The sequence below is a fragment of the Panthera uncia genome, chromosome E1 (assembly GCF_023721935.1).
Source record: "Panthera uncia isolate 11264 chromosome E1, Puncia_PCG_1.0, whole genome shotgun sequence".
NCBI lineage: Eukaryota > Metazoa > Chordata > Mammalia > Carnivora > Felidae > Panthera > Panthera uncia.
Window position 1 is genome coordinate 454,798 of NC_064814.1, and position 19,827 is coordinate 474,624.

Consider the following 19,827-nt stretch of genomic DNA (forward strand, 5'->3'; position numbering starts at 1 on the left):
ATTTTATTTTATTTTATTTTATTTTATTTTATTTTATTTTATTTTATTATTTTATTTTATTTATTTTATTTTATATTTTATTTTATATTTTATTTTTAAATGTTTATTTTTGAGAGAGAGAGAGCACACCAACAGGGGCGGGGCAGAGAGAGGGGGACAGAAGATCCCAAGCAGGCTCCACACTGACAGCAGCAAACCTGATGTGAGGCTCAAACTCACAGACCATGAGATCATGATCCCATACGAAACCAAGAGTCGGACACTTAACCAACTAAGCCACCCAGGCGCCCCTAAAACAAACCGTTTTAAAGTGAACAATGAAGTGACATTTTATACAACTGCCAGCACTTTCCAGTTTCAGAACATCTTCCTCGCCTCTCAAAAGGAAGCCCCTCCTCCCAGCCTCTGGTGGTCACAGGGCTGCTTTCTGATCTTTTCCCTCAACGTTAGGTACCTTTCTCAAAAGTCATCCTCTCAGAGATGAATATGTTTGTAAGTGATATTTAACCGATATTTACGCCAGCAGAGAATTCTCCTCCCTGACGGCTCACATCTATGCCTGCGTGCTCACTAGAAGAGAGAGAAGCAGGTGGTGCGCGAACTGAAATAGATCGCTAGATTATTTATTCATCCTGTGGAGCTAAAAGTGGAGTGAATGGCTTGGCATTTGACGCTTCCTTTTTTTTTTTTTTTTTTAAGAAGGCTAAAATTATATCTCTTCTCTGTTATTCTGACTCACTCAATGAGCATTCCCACAGGCTTTGTTCTAGAAGTTTTTGTGTGTTTTTATCTCATTTTGATGGACAGAGTTTTCGAAGAATTAGTTAAGTGCAGCAAACACGAATTATACCTGTTGGTCCTCAGCTTGACCCCACTCATGTCAGAATACTGGGTTCTCCTGGACCGACGTTGAAGGTAGCGTGCCACAGAGTCAGGGAAGAGGAAACATCATAAAAAGAGCAAACACGTAAATAGGAGATAAAAGAAAACATTGCGGGAGTGAGAGAACGGTTCAGTGAGTAAGTTGAGGAGAGGAGAGTTAGGCCGTGAAGAGAGGTGATTTGGGGATGCGTCTGTGGCAGCACAGCGGTGTTAGGGGTGTATCTTCGGGGGCCCAGGGGTCTGGGGGAAAAAGCTTTTGCCGAGGCGAGGTGCCTACAGGCGGTAGGTACACAGGCCGGGTTAGGGTTAGGGTTAAGGTTAGGGTTAGGCTGTAAGTAGCTGGGGCAAGTGTGTTCTACCAAGTGGTAGGGGAAACTGAGGCAAGGGAGCATGAGGAAATCGCTGGTTGTCAGGACTGGGATTTGATCCCAGGCCACACAGACCTCCTCCCTGTGAGGCCCCAGTGGGTTTGGCCCATCTCCACTCTCACCTTCCCCACCTGGAGAAACCAAGGCACATATCACATGGGGAGGCAGCACATTTTCAAGCTTTATCTCTGGCCCCACCCCAGCTGGCTCCACGCTGTCCCCAAGTCCCCGCTACAGGGGCAGAGTGAGTGGCACACAGCTGAGCACATGGACCCAGAGACGTTTGGGAGCCCAAGCCCTGAAGGGGCAGGTGCTGGTGGAGCACTGGGCTGCGTGGTCCCGAGGGTCAGGGGTCAGCTTATTCAGCAGGGCTGTTCTAATGGGAACCGCCACCTATAGTCATGGAGTGCAATTTTGGGCCTGGCAGCTAACGATTAAATCATTATTGTTGAGCCAGAGTCCCTCGTAAGTGCTATTTACTGTTAGTGAAATTCTGAGACACAGGTCATTGTACTTCTCTTTTGGGAAGATGTTAAAATGTATCTTTTGCAGGTTTTTCTAGGATTTGTAGGTCAGACATTCTCTGTTCCTCTCTCCAGTCACTGTGCTTTGTATGTTTTCTATCATACTGGACGTTAATAAAAAAAAAAAAAAAAAAAAAAAAGGTTATTTACTTTGAGAAAGAGAGAGGGGAAGCAGGGGAAGGGAAGAGAGGGGGAGAGAGAGAACCCCAAACAGGCTCTGTGCTGTCAGCACAGAGCCTGATGTGGGACTTGAACCCACAAACTGTGAGATCATGACCTGAGCCGAAACCAAGAGTCCTATGCTTAACCACCTGAGCCACCCAGGTGCCCCCCCCCCCTCCCCGACTGGACATTTTTGATGGAAATAAAAAAGTCAGCTCCAAGCAGCTCAAGCAGAGAGTTTACAGGCTCACATGACTGACAAGTTGAAGGACAGGCCTCCTTTGAGGACTGGCTGGTCCTGATGCCTGAGCCTGTCAGGATTCTCTACTGCTTTCTCCCCATCTACACTTCTGTCTGTAGCTTACTTCCAGCTTACTTCCCAGCTCCTCTCCTACCTGGTGAGGAAGGTGGCCACGGGCAGCCCCGAACCGTGGCAATGTGATCACTGCCAGGTCTGACGCCAAAGTGGAGAAAGTGGTGAAGAGTCCCTCCCTTGTGAAGACTCCCTTGGAGTCACTCTCCAGTGCTTTGGGGTCACTGGTTTTTATATTTTGTCCATCCCTGAGAGTTGTCTGCAGTACTGTCCCAGGAGGAGCCGTGCAGCCATGGCCAAAGGAGAAACTCAAAAGGGAGCAATCCAAAAACAATAAAGATCCTGGAAATTTAAAATATGATGGCAGGGGTGCCTGGTAGCTCAGTCAGTTAAGCTTCTGACTTCAGCTCATGTCATGATCTCGTGGTTCTGTGAGTTTGAACTCCACATCACGCTCTGTGCTGACAGCTCAGAGCCTGGAGCCTGCTTCAGACTCTGTCTCTCTCTCTCTCTGCTCCACCCCTGCTCATGCTCTGTCTCTCTCTGTCTCTCAAAAATAAATAAATGTTAAATGTTAAAAGATAATTTTTTAATGTGATGACAGAAATAAAAATTTCAAAGAAAGAATAAAAGATAACATTGAGACCATTTTCCAGAATGTTGAGAAAAAGAGATGCAAAATAAGACACAATAAGAAAATCAGAGAGTAGGTTCAGGAGGCCCAATGTCTTAGTAAAATATGCCAGCAGGAGGAAACAAGTGAATAATTCAAGAACATTTTCCAGAATCTAAAGATTGCGTCTCCAGGTTGAAAGAGCATGTCAAGTGGTCAGCATAACAATGAAGATGCCCCATAACAATGCATGAAATTGCAGAGTGCTGGGGCAAGGCCTTACAAGCAGAAAGACCAAAATACATTTCAAAGGGTCAACAATCAGTTTGACATCAGACTTCTCAACAGGAACTCTAGAAAGTAGACCTGCACACTTCCGAATGAAAATTATTTCCTACCTCAATTGTGTGCCCATCCAATCTCAAGGAAGAGTGAATGCAGACTACAGACATGCCAAGTCTCGAAAACTATCTTCCACAACCCTTCTCAGGAAGAAAAAGGGAGAAGTAAACCAACAGACAGGGAGATGTGATTTCGCAGTAGGAGAAAGGAGGGCCCAGGAAGACAGCCATGCTCCCAGTTCGCATGGGAGCTGGACAGAAGCTCTGGAAAGATATCCCCAAGAAGGTGAAACACCTGAAAGTTTGGAAGTACTGAGAGGAGATCTAGATAACTGGAGGAGATTTTAGGGATGTGTTAGTGATAAATGCAGAGAAAACTAAACAAAAAAGCAATTTTTAACTCCAGTAAAAACAAAAAGTTATACATGAAGAACAAACACAGTATATACCACATGATCCAGCTGTGGATAGTGTTTACTTGGTCACATTGATGTAAAATTAGATATTGATCTAGTTAAATGGCAGATAACTATACTGTGTGTGTGTGTGAGAGAGAGAGAGAGAGGCATGTGGAGTGTGTCAGTGAGAGGACTACATTTTCAGCTTCCACAGTGGGAAGTTTATTAAGGCCTAAGTGTGAAAAGACAGGAAGTAGGAATACAAGTGTGTTTACAAACTTGGAAATACATACCAAAGGAAATTAAAAAGATGGGTAATAGAACACTGTGGTGGGGTGTGAATCAGGGCCTGTCATTTTCCATACTAAGTCTCTGACACTTGAAACTACGTACATCTATGACTGATGAAAAAAAAAAAAAAACAAATATAGTTTTATTTGGGGTGCTTAAAAAGACCATCAGGAATTAATTCTTTTACATTTATGAAATCTTTTTTAATTGTGCATCAAAAAAAAATAAGTACATAAGGACACTTTGTAAATCAAAGGAACCAACCCAGCTCAAGCAGTGGGTTAATCTCCTAAAGGTTAACAATGAAATTACCTTTCTGGGCTGTGAATGGTGAGAGCTCTCTCTTAGTGTCTGGAAACAGACATCCAAAGCCAAGGTTCTCTCTAAACTGAAAAGTACTTATTTGTTGCTTCATGTAAATGGTAAATGGTACATTCCAGGGGAAAAATTAAATATTTCCAAAATTAACTTTGAAGTTACTCTCTGTATATATGTTTGTGTTTATAAACATTTAATTATATATGTATATATTCTTATTTATTATGTGATTGTCCATTCTATTTGTTATATATGTATACATTATATTTAACATATGTATGTATATATTCTATTATTTGTATATGTACGTATATGTATTTGTACATATCTATTTGTATATATCTATTTGTGTGTGTGTATATGTATATATATATAATGTATTTATTGTGCGTGTGTGTGTTTCACGCCACACACACCCAATGCTGACTGCTGCAAAAGGAAGGGTGTAGGCATTTGAAGTTGCCTTCGGGAGATAATGGGATTTTAAAGGGTTGTGAAGAGGGACGCCTGGATGGCTCAGTCAGTTAAGCGTCCTTCGTCAGCTCAGGTCATGATCTCTCGGTTTGTGGGTTCGAGCCCCTTGGCGGGCTCTGTGCCGACAGCTTGGAGCCTGGAGCCTGCTTTGGATTCTGTGTCTCCCTCTCTCCCTGCCCCTCCCCTGCTCATGGTCTCTCTCTGTCTCTCAATAATAAATAAACGTTAAAAAAAAAAAAAAATTAAAGGGCTGTGAAAAGGCCCTTGGTGGGTCACTCCAAAGAGTAATTTCACAGAGCCTGAAGCTACTGACCTATGCAGTTTCGGGAATATCTACACTCTGCCTTAAAACCCCGGGCAACGTGTCCACAGAATGCGAAGCGCAACGTGTCCACAGAATGCGAAGCAATCTGTCGTCCGCTTCTGCCATGCCATGCATACTGTATTGCCCTCATCCTGCTGTAAAGACAGGAGGGTTTATGAATGTGATGCTCTTTCTCTTGGGGCTTTTTGGCGGGGGAGGGGTAGCCAAGTGTAAGGTAGGTCTGTAGGTCTGTCAGGGACCACAGCTAAGCTGCTTGCACCTGACACTTCTCTAGCTGCGTCTGAGGACCTTGCTCTCTGAGCTTTGGGCGCTGGGGTTTTTTGGTGGAGAGCTGCTAAGATTTCACACCCATCCCAGGACGTTCTCAGGGTGAGGCCTGATGAAGTTTTGGGGTGGTGGTGGGGTTCAGAGTTGCTGGCCAAGAAAGAATTTTTGAAGACGCCTTTAGTGCAAAAAGGTGATTGATTTTATTAAAGCTGGGGACAGGACCCAGGGTCAGAAAGAGCTGCACTGGGGCTGTGAAGATTGACTCCTTATATACTATGGGGCTGGGGGAGGTAAAGTCGAGAGGAAGTTGTTTTTTTTTTTAACGTTTTATTTATTTTTGAGACAGGCAGAGAGAGAGCATGAACAGGGGAGGGTCAGAGAGAGGGAGACACAGAATCTGAAACAGGCTCCAGGCTCCGAGCTGTCAGCACAGAGTCCGACACGGGGCTCGAACTCACGGACTGCGAGATCATGACCTGAGCCGAAATCGGCTGCTTAACCGACTGAGCCACCCAGGGGCCCCAAGAGGAAGTTTTTTAAAGGGATTTTCATGTGCTAAAGACTCACAGATTGCTGGAGGCCTAGCTATTTCTGGAGACCTAGCTAAGGTGGTTTTTCCCTCTAGCAAAGCATTAACATCAAGACAGTAGGGATTTCCTGGACTTCAGGCTATTGATGAGATTGCCTTTTTCTTATAAAAGGGTGGAGACTCTTATCATTTTAACCATTTGTTTGTGTTTTTTTTTTTTTTGTTTGTTTGTTTTTGTTTTTTGTCCCTTCCAGTTTTTGTTTTGAAGTGTCCCAAGAGAGTGTCTTAAAGGGGGGGGGGCGGGGTGCAGCTTGTACTTTGCCCTCAGCCCCCCCTCCTGCTGCCTCATCAAGTCCGTCTTGTAGGGCTTCTCTCTCTCCTATCTATCCCCCAAGAGCACATTCCCCTTTAGATTCATAACTCTTAATCCAGCTTTCCTTGTCAAGACATCCGAAGTCTGGCCACATCCCGGAACGTTTTCAAGGCTGGTCTTCTCTAGGTTTGTGTGTTGTGAGAGAGATTCCTGAGGAAGTGGAAAATGAAGCAAATGGAGCGACGCAAAGCCTGGTGGGTGGGTTACTAAGCAGTTTGGATTCTTGCGATCATACACTGTGTTGCGTCTGTTTTTTGGAAGGGAGAACTGCTCTCTGGCTTTCTTTGGTACCTGATGCAAGCCCTGTCTCTCCCGGGCTGTCCCTCCTCCAGTCCAGCCCAGTGTGTCTTCTCCTCCACAGGCCTGGCAGAAGCGTTCCTGCGACTTGCTCTGTGAACACAAGAGTGGTTTCTCAATGAAGGAGAAAATTGGTTTCTGGTAGAATGGGAAGGAGTATTTTTCTTTTTAAAAAATGTTTATTGCTTTTCCTGATTTTAGGGGGTAAAAATACATGCCCATTGAAGAAACTTGAAAGTAGGGAAAGGCTGGGGTAAAAAAAAAAAGGTAAAAACGACCCAGATTCCACCACCCAGAAACTTCCAGGGACAACATGGGGCAGGCCCTCACAGTCGCCTCACTGTGCGCGCGCGCGCACACACACGTTTTCTCTTTACACAGCTGAGATAATGCTTCGTATTTCATTTCACATGCGATACTTTTTTACTTTACATTCTTAGCAAATTAATTAAATTAAATTAAAAATTTGGGGAAGGGATCTCAGTGTTTTGCCTGGGAGTGGAGCCTAGGAGGAACGGTCCCAGGACAGGAGACAGGGCGGGAGGGAGGGCCCAGAGATGAGGGGCAGAGTCTGGCTGCAACCAGCCGCCTGCAAAGCGGGGGGCCAGCGAGCCCCGAGCCCCACAGGCGACCCTGCTGCCAAACGGTTCGGGGGCTGGAATCCAAGTCCGAGCCCGCTGGCTGCAGCCGCCTTCCCCTTGTGTAGTGGGACGGCCTTGGGGTGGCCGGGGGGGCCGAGGCAGCGGTGCCCGGTGAGGAGGGGAGAACTGGAGGCCCCGTGGGGTGAGCAACGGGGCTGGTGGACACGGGCCAAACGAATCCGGCAAGACCCAAAGCGGGGTCCGGTCCACCTGCCCTGTGAATCTGCCCTGGTGAGACGTCCTTTCCCTCCCCCGGAGAGCTCTCTTCGCCGGTGCCCTTTTGTTGGGGAGGAAGTGTGAGGAAGGACTTTGAGGCCAGCAGCATTCAAGCTGCCCCCACCTCCTTCCACAGGCATCGACTACAAGACCACCACCATCCTGCTGGACGGGCGGCGGGTGAAGCTGCAACTCTGGTGAGTGGGTCCCAGCCCCCAGCTCTGGGAGGGGGGAGCGGTGCGCCCGTGAGCAGACCCCGTGGAGGTGGGGATCCGTGTCCACTGAGGCCTCATCCACGGGAGGGAACCGCAGGGCCTTTGTGGGTCCCTGGGAGTCTGTCCAGGATGTGGCCTTGCTGACACCTGCCTCTGCCTCTGCCTCCCCAGTGCCAGGAGGGGCCCGTGAGTGCAATGGAGACAGACCCCTGGCAGGTGTGGGGAGGTTGGGAGGCAAGAGACCCCCCTGCCCAGGTCTGGACTGGGTGTCTTTTCAGTGCCCCCTCCCCCACCCCCACCCCCCCCCAGGCTCTGAGGTTCGGGTCACAAACCCCTGCCTCTGCCCCTCAGCTTCAGGTGGGATGGGGGTGGGAGAACTGAGCGTTCCTGCTTTGACCAATCCCTGGGTTGCCCGCCTCCCTGTGTGACTTGCCCAAGTACTGTCCCCGCCCGTGTCACCCCTTCTCCTGGGCCACCTGCTGGCCTTCTTCGCCGCCCCCCAACCCCACACATGCCCTTGAGCCTCCAAGCCCTGGAAGCCTCTCCTGCTCCCTCACTCCCTCTTTCCCAGGAGCAGTCAGCCTCAAAGTCCAGCCGGGAGCCTCTCCGCAATGTCCCCTCAGCACCTGTCCCTTCCTGCCTCCCACCCCACGACGTTTGGGTTGTGGGTAAGGCCTGCCCCACCAGCAGCCTGTGGGTCAGTGAGGCTCAGGCACCCTGCTCTCACCTGCAGTGTTCTCATTCCTACCTTGCACGCACCCTTGGCACAGGCCTGAGCAGCTGCAGGGCCCTGGGCTTACCCTGCCTCATCTTTCTCCTCCCCAGGGACCATCCAGGGCCCCACTCTCAGCCCATACTTGCCCTGGATGCCGAAGGCTGCTCCATGTCTCCTAGGCACCCTCTCGACATTTCCCGATTCTGTTTTTCATCTGAGTGGCCTGTCTTAGTAAATGCCTTCATGTCCCTGCGCCCCCAGTTGCTCTGGCCAGACCCCACGGTTTTCCGCGGCACCCCCACACCAGGGAGCATTCCCATTTCACGAGAGCCACCCATCTCCCATGCGGAGCCGGTGGCTACCTCCCAAGTTTGCCCTCCTCCTGCGTCTCCTCACCCCTAGACTTGTAGCCACCCCGTCTGCGGGTAAAGCCTAAACTCTGTAGGGACTGATCTGGGAGTTCTCCGTGCATTTGCTCCCAGCACGTTGAGGTGTTCCTCCCACGTCTTTGGCCGCGGTCAGCACCTCTGACACTTCTGAACCCCAGGCCCTGCTCTCCTCAGCTGAGCCTCATCTAGGACTCAGAAGGCAGAGGTGGGTCACCAAAGAAAAGCCGTGCTGGGTCTCGCTGTTTGTATATGAGGACGCGCCTGGCGTGCAGGGGAGGCCTGCCCTCCCACCCTCATCTCTAGGGGATCGTGTGTTGATGTGGGACTGTTGATTGCACATGCAGATGAGTGTTGCCCTTCTGTAACCTGCGGGGAATCACCACCCGCTGGGCCCGAGAGCCACAACCATGAGAGCAGGCTGCTGGAATCTATCCCAGGGAACGTTACTTCTCTTTGTCCTGATTTATGGCTCCTGGAGCTCCATTCCAGGTGTCAGGGGCCCCCACGTCCATTCCTCGTATTGACAAACTTAGGGACGTATCTGCAGTGGGATGGCCACTGACTGACCATTGTAAAATATGTTTGCTATGGCTCCCAAGTTCAAAACCCTATTGTCAGGGAGAAGCAGTGATTTCTTCTCACTGGCCTCCAACATCTTTTCCAGGGATACATCCGGGCAGGGAAGATTTTGTACCATATTCCGCTCCTACTCGCGGGGTGCACAGGTAACGTCCCCTGAGCCAGGAAGTCAGACTGACTGAATAATGGCATTGGAATGTTTGTTGATGCAAGAATCTCAAAGTGTTTAATATGATTTGATGAAAGAATCTCAAAGTGTTTAAAAAAAAAGAGTCTGAAAGTGTGGCAAGGAATGTTTGGTGGCTTGCAAACCATCAGCATCAGGGATGTATGTGTGCATGTGTTATGTTTGCACACACATGTGCACGCGAGCTCTGTGTGGCCGCAGGGGTGTGTGTGTGTGTGTGTGTGTGTGTACATATGCGTGTGTGTGTGCACATCTGTATGTGTGCACCTGTGTTCGCGTGACTCTGTGTGTATGTCTGTGCGCATGTAGGAGAGCACTCTGTCCAGGTGGGTGGGCTCTGCCCCTAGGAAGGTGGTCACCCTTGCAGTCCCTCCACATTCCATGTCCCTAGAGCAGCATGTGGATCGGGGGATTTGAACGCTAGTCCTCAACTTACCTTGACATTTGAGAGTGGATTAACGAGCTCATGAAGCACCATTAGAAGTAAATATTTAACTACTGCTTTTGGTAGACAAATAAAAATACTGTGTTTTCCATTAAAATTAGTAAAGTGGTCATTTAGCTGGCTGTGAGTCTGTGACTGAGTAGCCTGCACACTGGCCAGCATGGCCCAGAGCTGCGCCCACCTCTGTCCTGTAAGGTAAGCCTGGTGCCTCTCTCCGCAGGGTGTGATCCTGGTCTATGACATCGCAAACCGCTGGTCCTTTGATGGCATCGACCGGTGGATTAAGGAGATAGATGAGGTATGAGCACTGTGCCAGAGCGCCATCCGAGTGGGCTTGAGGGCTGGGGCACGAGGCTTCACCAGCAAGGACACCAATCCCCTCCCTGGACAGGACCGGGCCCTGACCTGGAGCCCCACCACGTCCAGGAGCCAGAGCCGCGAGCTGCCTGCTGGCACGCTGACCTGGCCAACTGCCGATGTGGGTACAGAGCAGCCCCGCACTCGTCACATTGTTTCCTGCAGCTGCCGGAACACATCGCCATAAACAACAGAAATGTGTTCTCTCACACTTTGGAGGTCAGGAGCCTGAACTCCGGTGTCATCGGGGCTGGGCTCCCTCTGAAGCCTCCAGAGGAGGGTCCTTCCTGCCTCTTCCAGTTCCCGGTGGCTGCCGACAGCTCCTGGCCTGTGGTCCTGTAACTCTGCCCCCACGTGGCTTTTCCCCTGTGTGTCCTGGGTCCTCTCCTCTTCTCACAAGGACACCAGTGCCTGGATTGACGGCCCTTCCCAGTGGCCTCATCTTAATCAAATACATCTGCAAGCGTCCTTCTCCAATAAGGACACGTTCTGAGGTTCTGGGTGGGCGTGAATTTGGGGAGGACGCCATGTACCCCGCACACCAGCGGTGCCAGGAACAGAAGCACAAGTAACCCCTGTTCCTTGCCTTTCTCTCACCCTTCAGCATGCCCCTGGTGTCCCTAAAATCCTGGTGGGAAACCGCCTGCATCTGGCCTTCAAGCGGCAAGTCCCCACGGAGCAGGCCCAGGCCTACGCAGCGCGCCTGGGTGTCACCTTCTTTGAGGTCAGCCCTCTGTGCAACTTCAACATCACCGAGTCCTTCACGGAGCTGGCCAGGACCGTGCTGCTGCGGCACGGGATGGACCGACTCTGGAGGCCCAGCAAGGGTAGGCACCCACCAGGCCGTCCTCCAGCCCCCGGCACCCCAGCCCGCCTCCCAGGACCCACCCGAGGCGGCCGCGTCCATTCCCAGGGAGTGGATGCAGTTAATTAGAAGTCACCGTGAACAGTTTTGTCGGAAAGTACACGAGAGGCACTTCTGAAGTGTGTGCGTAGGCAGAGGCGTGTGTGATGAGAAGGAGCCAGCACCTCCCCACACGGAGCGGGGCCCCTGAGCCTGCAGGGACGCAGCACCCGAGGGCCACGTTTGCCAGGCGCTCAGACGCCAGGCTTTGCCCACACCCTTTCCCCGGGCCCCCCACCCCTGGTGGTTTTGGGAAGAGCTTATCATGTTAGGAGTGATCCGCTTTCAAAGAGGGGAGCTTGAGACAGAGAAGTGCACAGAGTGTTGTCAACACCAGATCCCTCCGTGTTAATACGTCCAAAGACCCGTGCTCTTTTTTTTAAATTTTAGTTTATTTATTTACTTTGAGAGAAAGCAAGAGAGACAGAGACTGTGCACAAGCGGGGGAGGGGCAGAGAGAAGGAGAGACAGAATCCCAAGCAGGCTCTGAGCCATCAGCGCAGAGCCCGACGCGGGGCTCGATCCCACGAATTGTACGATCGTGACCTGAGCCGAGATCAAGAGCCGGATGCTTAACCGACTGTGCCACCCAGGCGCCCCAGACCTGTGTTCTTATTTCATCTGCTTTGTGGTGACATAGTCGCTGTCACCGTTTTCCACTGAGTAATCTGTCCACATATTCCTGTTAAAGACAAAAAGACAAAATCTGTAGTCATTGAACTGGGTGGCCTAGGGTTGACGGAGCAAAATAGGGTTCTTCTGAATCAGGGATCCTCCCCCTCAGCACTGCTGCCACTCGGGTGGGGCTGTTTGCTCTGGGGAGGCCTCCAGTGCACCACACCCCCTGTCCCCCAGCTGTGGAAACCACAAGCGTGCCGGGAAGTCAAAATCACCCCCAGTTACGAACCACTGAGCCGAAAGAGCTGTTTGCTGAGCAACCCTGGGCCTGACCCCTTTGGGGGCTGCGGTGGGGGAGGGGGCACACTGGGAATGCCCCTCCTCGGCAGGTCCCCAAGAGCCCGTCCCACCGGGCAGGGAGCCCAACTCGCATAAGGGGCAGTGTAGAGGAGATTGAAGACAGCATTGTCTCCTCAGGTGCTCCCTTGGACATGTCATTATACAGCTGGTCACACGTGTTGCCAAGGTCAGCTGTGCAGTCGGGAAGGAGGTCATCCCTGATGCCCTTGGTCTCTCACCCCAACCATGGGAGCATGAGTGCCATTGTCTCCCCTCCAGGTCTGCCCACCTCTTGGACCTGGAGGGAAAGACGGCAGGGGTCTGCAGTCCGAGGCCACTAAAGCAGGCGGACTGGTCTCCAGCCCTGCTCAGTGGCACGTGTGGGTCCGGCGGGTGGAGCCCTCAGCCCCAACACCCCAGGGAAGGAAGGTGGTCAGTCTGTGTCCTACACTAAACCCGTTTCCTTTCCTCTCCTCTCCCAGTGCTGACCCTGCAGGACCTCTGCTGCCGGGCTGTGGTGTCCTGCACACCCGTGCACCTGGTGGACAAGCTCCCACTGCCGATGGCCTTGAGGAGTCACCTCAAATCCTTCTCGATGGCCAGTGGTCTCAATGCCAGGATGATGCACGGCCGCTCCTACTCTCTCACCACCAGCTCCACCCACAAGAGGAGCAGCCTCCGAAAAGTGAAGGCCACCCGCCCCCCCCAGAGCCCGCCCAAGCGCTGCCCCCGGAACAGCTGTAAAGTCTCCTGAGGGAGGCGCCAGGACACAGACACTGGCCCCTCTGCGAGAGGCTCTGAGCCGTCACATGTGGGACGCGGGAGCCCGTTCCAGGCGCGGGAAAGCACCTGCCGGTCTCTCGTGGTGATCGTGCCGCCCCGCGCATTGAAAACACCCCGCACAGCTCGACGTTGGTGTTTCTACATGGATGTGCATGAAGCTCTTGCTTTAGATGTGTGTTTATAAAGGGGGTCAGCACTCTGCTCGGCTCCTGATAACGTGAGATTTCAGACGTCACTTACGTCGTGGCTGCAGCACGGCCTTTGCTTAATAGGACTGCTTTTATAAGAGCGGTGACGTGTGTCGTGAGTGCAAATTCCAGGGACCCTGGAAAGCAACGGGGGAGAGAAATTAGTCTTTGACCTCACAAGAGGGCCTTTTTGTAAGTCTCCTCGTCACATCGGAGCACGAGTTTATGAAGTGCTGTGGAGAATCAGAGTTGGCATGGCCGCTCTGTCCGGCTCGGGTCTGACATGGATTTGATAAAGTTTTTGCTATGTTATTTACCATGTTTTGGGATTAATAAGTGATTTATATGCATATTTTTCTGTAAATCTACATTTTTTTGTACAAGATGTTCCACAAGTTACAAAGCTAAGGGAAGAAAATGCCAAAGATATCTCCAGTTGTGCCAAAAGGCCACAACATAGTTACAACAGATCCAGATCGGCAAGGAAGATATCGTTCAGAGCCGTGTCGGTAAGGAATGAAGTGGCCACCATTATTTAAGAAAATGTTTCCTGACAATAAAATGTACACTTGTTTCTTGGTAGGGTCGTCGGCTGGTTCCTTCTGATTTTGTGTATTCACATAGCCCTTCATTTCATTTGCTTTATCAAGTGTTTCAAGCGCCACAAATTCGTGCCAGTACATGGAGCTGGCAGCAAGGCTTTGTTCCTGAACCGTGGCATGTGTTGAAAAAGCTTCCTTTCCCTAGAAAGACATGTAGAGGCAGAAAATGGGAAGTCTTGGGGGCACCAGGGTGGCTCAGTGAGTTAAGTGTCCAACTGTTGATTTTGGCTCAGGCCACGATCCCAGGGTCATGGCCTCTGCACTGAGCATGGAACCTGCTTGGGACTCTCTCCCTCTCTCTCTGTACCCGCCCCCGGTCATGCTCACTCACTCCCTAAAAACAAGTGGGAAGTATATATTTTTATTTTTTATTTTTTACTTTTTAAAATTTACATCCAAATTAGCATCTAGTGCAACGGTGATTTCAGGAGTAGATTCCTTAGTGCCCCTTCCCCATTTAGCACCCCCAAACCCATCCTGTAACCCTCAGTTTGCTCTCCATATTTATGAGTCTCTTCTGTTTTGTCCCCCTCCCTGTTTTTATGGTCTTTTTGTTTCCTTCCCTTATGTTCATCTGTTTTGTCTCTTAAAGTCCTCATATGAGTGAAGTCATATGATTTTTGTCTTTCTCTGACTAATTTCACTTAGCATAATACCCTCCAGTTTCATCCGCGTAGTTGCAAATGGCAAGATTTCATTGTTTTTGATTGCTGAGTAATATTCCATTGTATGTATATACCACATCTTCTTTATCCATTCATCCATCGATGGACATTTGGGCTCTTTCCATACTTTGGCTATTGTTGATAGGGCTGCTATAAACATTGGGGTGCATGTGCCCCTTCGAAACAGCACACCTGGATCCCGTGGATAAATACCTAGTAGTGCAATTGCTGGGTCATAGGGTAGTTCTATTTTTAGTTTTTTGAGGAACCTCCATACTGTTTTCCAGACTGACTGCACCAGCTCGCATTCCCAAAACAAGTGGGAAGTATTAACGAGAGGCCCTCAAGTGTGTGCCTGTCTGGTAAAAGCAGAGAGGTACTCTTGAATCCCTCTGGGACGTGTCTCCCCACACCCCCCCCAACGGACGAGGTCCTAACCACCAATCACAAGTGACTCATACAGGACATGTGGACTGTGCAAAGGCCCTGGGCAGGGTCTTGCCTTCCTGGCTGTACCTGCTTCACATCTCTCTGCAGCAGCTGGAGGTTACAATGAGGAATTTTTAATTTTAATTTAATTTAATTTTATTTTATTTTTTAAGTTTATTTAATTTATTTTAAGAGAGAGTGCAAGTGGGGGAGGAGCAGAGACAGAGGGAGATAGAGAATCCCAAGCAGGCTCTGCACAGTCAGCACAGAGCCGATGTGGGGCTTGAACTCATGAACCTGTGAGATCATGACCTGAGCTGAAACCAAGAGTCAGACACTTAACCGACTGAGCCAGCTAGGGGCCCCTATTTTATTTTATTTTATTTATTTTATTTTTTTACATAAAAATCTTTGTAAATTTTTTTTTAAATTTTAAGTTTGTTTGTTTGTTTAGAGAGCTAGCGCACACAAGCAGGGGAGGGGCAGCGAGAAGGAGAGACCCAACCCTAAGCAGGCTCCACGCCATCAGTGCACAGACCCATGTGGGGCTTGAACTCACAAACCCATAAGATCATGACCTGAACCAAGATCAAACGTTGGACACTTAACCGACTGCCACCCAGGCTTTCCACAATGAGGAATTTTTTTTTTTTTATTGTAAAAGATATTCTTTTGTTGATATATTTATTTTGACAGGGACAGTGCGAGTGGAGAAGCAGAGAGAGGGAGAAAGAAAATCCCAGCAGGCTGTAGACCGTTTAGCCCGATGCGGGGCTTGAACTCACAAAACCCTGAGATCATGACCTGAGCCGAGATCAAGAGTCAGATGTTTAACCGACTGAGCCACCCAGGCCCCCGCAACGAGGAATTTTTAAAAAATAACTAGAAATGAGAAAACGCTCAGGTGTTCTCAGTTTCTGTTAATGATTTACAGATTTTGAGACACTGAAGTGACCCTAGAATCAGAAGCAACATCTCTATTCGGAGTGCAAGTGAGGCCCAGAGAGGAGAAATGAGCCCAGCCCCCTCCAGTCACTGAAGGCCCAGAGCCAGGCTGGGGGTCGTGCAGCCCCCAGAGCATGACAGGGACACATGTCCACAGGGAGTGGTCTAGTGGACAGCTGGTAAACCCGCAGGGGCTGCCTGGGAGGACATCCTGCTGGGGCCACAGCACCTTCTCTCTGCCAGGCAGTGGATGGAGACAGAAGGGCTGACCCACCGACCAGGAGCGCAGGGATGGCTGGGCGGTCCGGGGTGGGTGTCATCTGACCTGTGGTGGGCCAAGGTGGGCATCTCCTCCCCACGCTGGCAGCCAGGAGGGGTGTAGGGAGAGGTCCAGGCTGAATGAAGCCCCTCTCCCTTCTGAAGACAGTGCTTCTTGAGAACGAAATGTGCGTGTCCTGGAGGCAGTGGAAGGTGGTAGGATGCTGGAATGGGTCCCCTGGTGATAGGGCCACACCAGGCCAAACAGGGCTCTTTTCTCCTCCATTCAATCGAAGCACTCCTTAGGACCACCACTAATGTCCTAGAAGGAATATAACGAAGGTCCTGAAGCCTCGGTGACCCTGAGCTCTTCCAAGGGGTTTCCAAAGCACACAGGCCTCCTGGGGGGGACAAAGGACGCCTGGAGTTCCCAGAAGCTGGCAGAGGCAGGAAGGAGCCCCCAGAGCCCCTGCAGGAGCGCCCACACCTGGATCTCAGACTCTGGCCCCAGAACTGAGAGAGGACAAATCTCTGCTGTGTGAAGCTCCCCCGTTGTGGGACACTTTGTTATGGTGGCCCCAGGACACTTACACAAGTTATACTTCACTGCAGAAAGTGCTATAGCAAATCGAAGTGGCATTTCTATGAAAGAGAAACAAATAAACTGAAGTACGGAATGTAAGTAAAACATGCATGTTTTGGTGGGAATGTGCCGAAAACATAATCAAGTGTAAACTGAACCCTAGAAAAACTGCTCTCAAACATTGTCATTTTCTCCCATGGCCCCATCGCTGGCCAAATCCACCCAAAGTATAAACAGGAATGCCAAATGATGCCCCAGATGTTTGTAATTCTCTTTTTTAAGCATCTAGATTCAAAATATATTATGCACAATTATGTCTTCAATTGCCCTGTGAGAACCATTGCAATGCAGACTAATTTCCCAGACCGAGAACTCACGGCTTTGACGAGGAACTATCCAAGCAAATACTGAATGTGGAAAAAATGTCAATTACAGGCCTGATCACATGGGTCTGCCGAGGAGACGGAGACAGCACCCTTTGCTGGAGAACCGCTTCATTAAACAAGTGTGAATTCAAGAAGCAGCATTGAAGCTGCCTGTGCTAGGGGAGCGGGGCGGGGAGGGGGGGGTGGTGGTGGAGGGAGGCCTTCGAGCTATTGAGGGCTGTTGGCCAGAGTAATTGGACAAAGCTCTCAGAGCAGGATGGCTGTGGGGCGTGGGGCACGTCTACCAGGCGGTGGGCAGACGGGTCAGTGGTAGGTAACGGAGCAGCTTCCTGTAAGCAGGCTGGCAGGTGCCTGACGAGGTTCCCTACCCTGGTGTGAGAGTCTGGAGCCCCCTGTGCAGAGGTTGAACTGTATCCTGGGCTGGCCCTGCCTCCCCTCACCTCGGACTCTCTTTCCCCAACATGCCTGGCCCCATGCGTTCTAGCTTTGATGGAAAATTTGGGTCTGTGCCGCTTTCTTTAAATCTTTGGGTTCTCACACGCCTCTCTTCTCAAAAAAAGCTGGCTCCTGACAATAAAGTTTTGGCTTTTAATACTACTGTCCCCTCCCTGCATCGGTCTGGAACTCAAGAGTAAAATATTGCTTCTTTCCCTCTGTTTCCCCATGATAACAATTGGGGGAAGCGTCCGAGTCTTCGTGGAGAGGAAGACAAAGGCCGCCAGGAATGCACTGACTCTGCAAGGAGGGAGCCGGGCATCTTCACGAGCAGTGCCGGAGGGGACTTAGTGTCCTAGCACAGGTGGACTGAGGCGGGCATCTCCTCCCCATGCTGGCGGCCAGGAGGGGTGTAGGGAGAGGTCCAGGCTGAATGAAGCCCCTCTCCCCTCTGAAGAGCGAGCTTGCGAACGAAAGGTGTATGTCCCTGAGGCAGTGGAAGGTGGTGGGACACTGGAATGGGCTCCCTGGTGGCAGGGCCACACCAGGCCAAACGGGGGTCTTTTCCCTTCACATCCTCCCTTGTGTGAGGTGACTGGGGGGCATCGGAGGAAACCCACTTTGTTCTGTGTTGGGTGCTCTCAGGGAGCAGGGGTGATTCTGAAAGGCCTATTTTAGTAATTTCCATCTAGAAGGTGGGAAAACAGGGCAAGGTTAACACTGTCATCGGCAAGCAGGACGGGCTGTCTGGTCTCTGGGTGCCTCAGACACTGCCCCTTTCCAGTCTGTTCTGTTCCTGTGGCCCTTACTTCCGTCCTGCCCCCATCAACCAGAGTGGTGTCGTGTCCCACAGAGCCCACTGTGCCCGCTGTGTGTGCCAGTGTCTCTGGCACTCTTCCCCGTGCCCTTTGAAGTGACAGGAAGACAGGCACAGTCTCTGCCTGGTAGAGGCTCACTTCCTGATTCTGCATGGGGGCTGGGGCGGGGAGGGGGGTGCCTCAAAGCTCCAATCCCATCAGCATGCTCTGGTCTTGAGTTCTTATTCTGGAATTTCATCATTACACTTTAGAAATTCATATTACACTTCAGAAATGGGGATGATGGGTGGTGACTTTTTTTGAAGGCTCTCTAATCATTTTATTGTGAAATATATCGTGAAATAACCTTTTTAAAAAAACGTTTAATGTTTATTTATCTTTGAGAGAGAGACAGACAGAATGTGAGTGGGGGAGGGGCAGAGACAGGAGGAGACAGAATCTGAAGCAGGCTCCAGGCTCTGAGCTGTCTGCACAGAGCCTGACATGGGTCTCCAGCTTCTGAACCATGAGATCATGACCTGAGCCGAAGTTGGACACTTAACTGACTGAGCCACCCAGGCACCCCTATCATGAAATAACCTTACCCCAAAAGCTCTCTGCATGTGGTAATAGTTTCCTATTGCTGTTGTGTTTGGGTATCTTGTGCCTGCCATAACCAGCCAGGACCAGTTCCTTCTGGAAGCTCCAGGAGAGAATCAGTTCCACGACTCTTCCAGCTTTTAGAAGCTGCCAACATTCCTTGGCTCCTGGCTGCACCACTCCAATGTCTGTCTCCACAGGGACATTGACACTCCTGTGTCCCTCTTCAAATGTGATTACATTTGAGGCCCACCTGGACAATCCATCTGAAGGTCCTGCAAAATCTCTTCTGCCATATAAGGCGACACATTCATGGGCTGCAGAGATCAGGGTGTGGGCATCGTCATTGTGAGGAGCCGTTACTCAGCCAGCCACACACACCCGGACCCATTGCAGATCACTCTGTTGCCCACCAGTACCTCCAGTTCTGGGTAAACCATGCCCTTGGTTTTCTCTATTCTCCAGCACCCACGTAGGTACTTGCCCCTAAACAACAGGCTAATCACCTTGCTATTTTAAGCTTTGTGTAAATTGTTTCACACCACAGGCGTGCTTCTGCAACTTGCTTTTCATGCTCAACACAAATGGCTCTGTCTGCTCGCCTTCGTGCCTCTGTGCCGCCACGTGGTGTGCTCGCCGCCGGCTGTCCCTGCGTGCGGACGCCGTGTGCTTGTTTCTCCACAGGTGTCTAACCCCCTGGCCTCGCACAGTATTTCCACCTTTTTAAAAAAAAACCCTTTAATAACCCGTAATAGACCCAGACCCCTCGCAGAGTACCCCATCCCCAGTGGAGACCCTCCCTGGCTCACAGGGACACGCAGAGTATTCCGAGGTTCTTTGCATTTCTCTCTGTGGCCTGTGTTGTTAAAACATTAAATGTAATTTTCCCCTTAACACATGTAATGCCTAGGCCCTCCATCCCTGGTTCAAACCCCAGTCTGTGCCCCAGAGGTGAGAACGTGCCCCCCCACCCCCGCCGCCACTTAAGAGGGGGAGTCAGTGAGGGTCCCGGCACTCATTTTGGCCCACATCTCCCATCTTCTGCCTGAAGACTTGTAAGCTACCAACGGGCTGAT

General features: G+C 50.6%; 1 protein-coding gene across 2 annotated transcripts in view; it reads left to right on the plus strand.

The window, feature by feature from the left end:
- The window catches only part of RAB40B (RAB40B, member RAS oncogene family), a 24,125-nt gene extending 10,477 nt beyond the window's left edge, over nt 1-13,648 (plus strand). The window contains exons 2-7 of one of the 2 annotated variants that reach the window (XM_049635401.1): nt 7,469-7,529; nt 9,316-9,376; nt 10,083-10,160; nt 10,254-10,340; nt 10,824-11,046; nt 12,563-13,648. In XM_049635401.1, coding sequence (XP_049491358.1) covers nt 7,469-7,529; nt 9,316-9,376; nt 10,083-10,160; nt 10,254-10,340; nt 10,824-11,046; nt 12,563-12,834 — 782 coding nt within the window. In that variant the 3' untranslated portion in view covers nt 12,835-13,648. The remainder of the gene's footprint in view (nt 1-7,468; nt 7,530-9,315; nt 9,377-10,082; nt 10,161-10,253; nt 10,341-10,823; nt 11,047-12,562) is intronic. The other variant, XM_049635400.1, reaches the window with a different exon arrangement.
- The last annotated feature ends 6,179 nt before the right edge of the window (nt 13,649-19,827 follow it).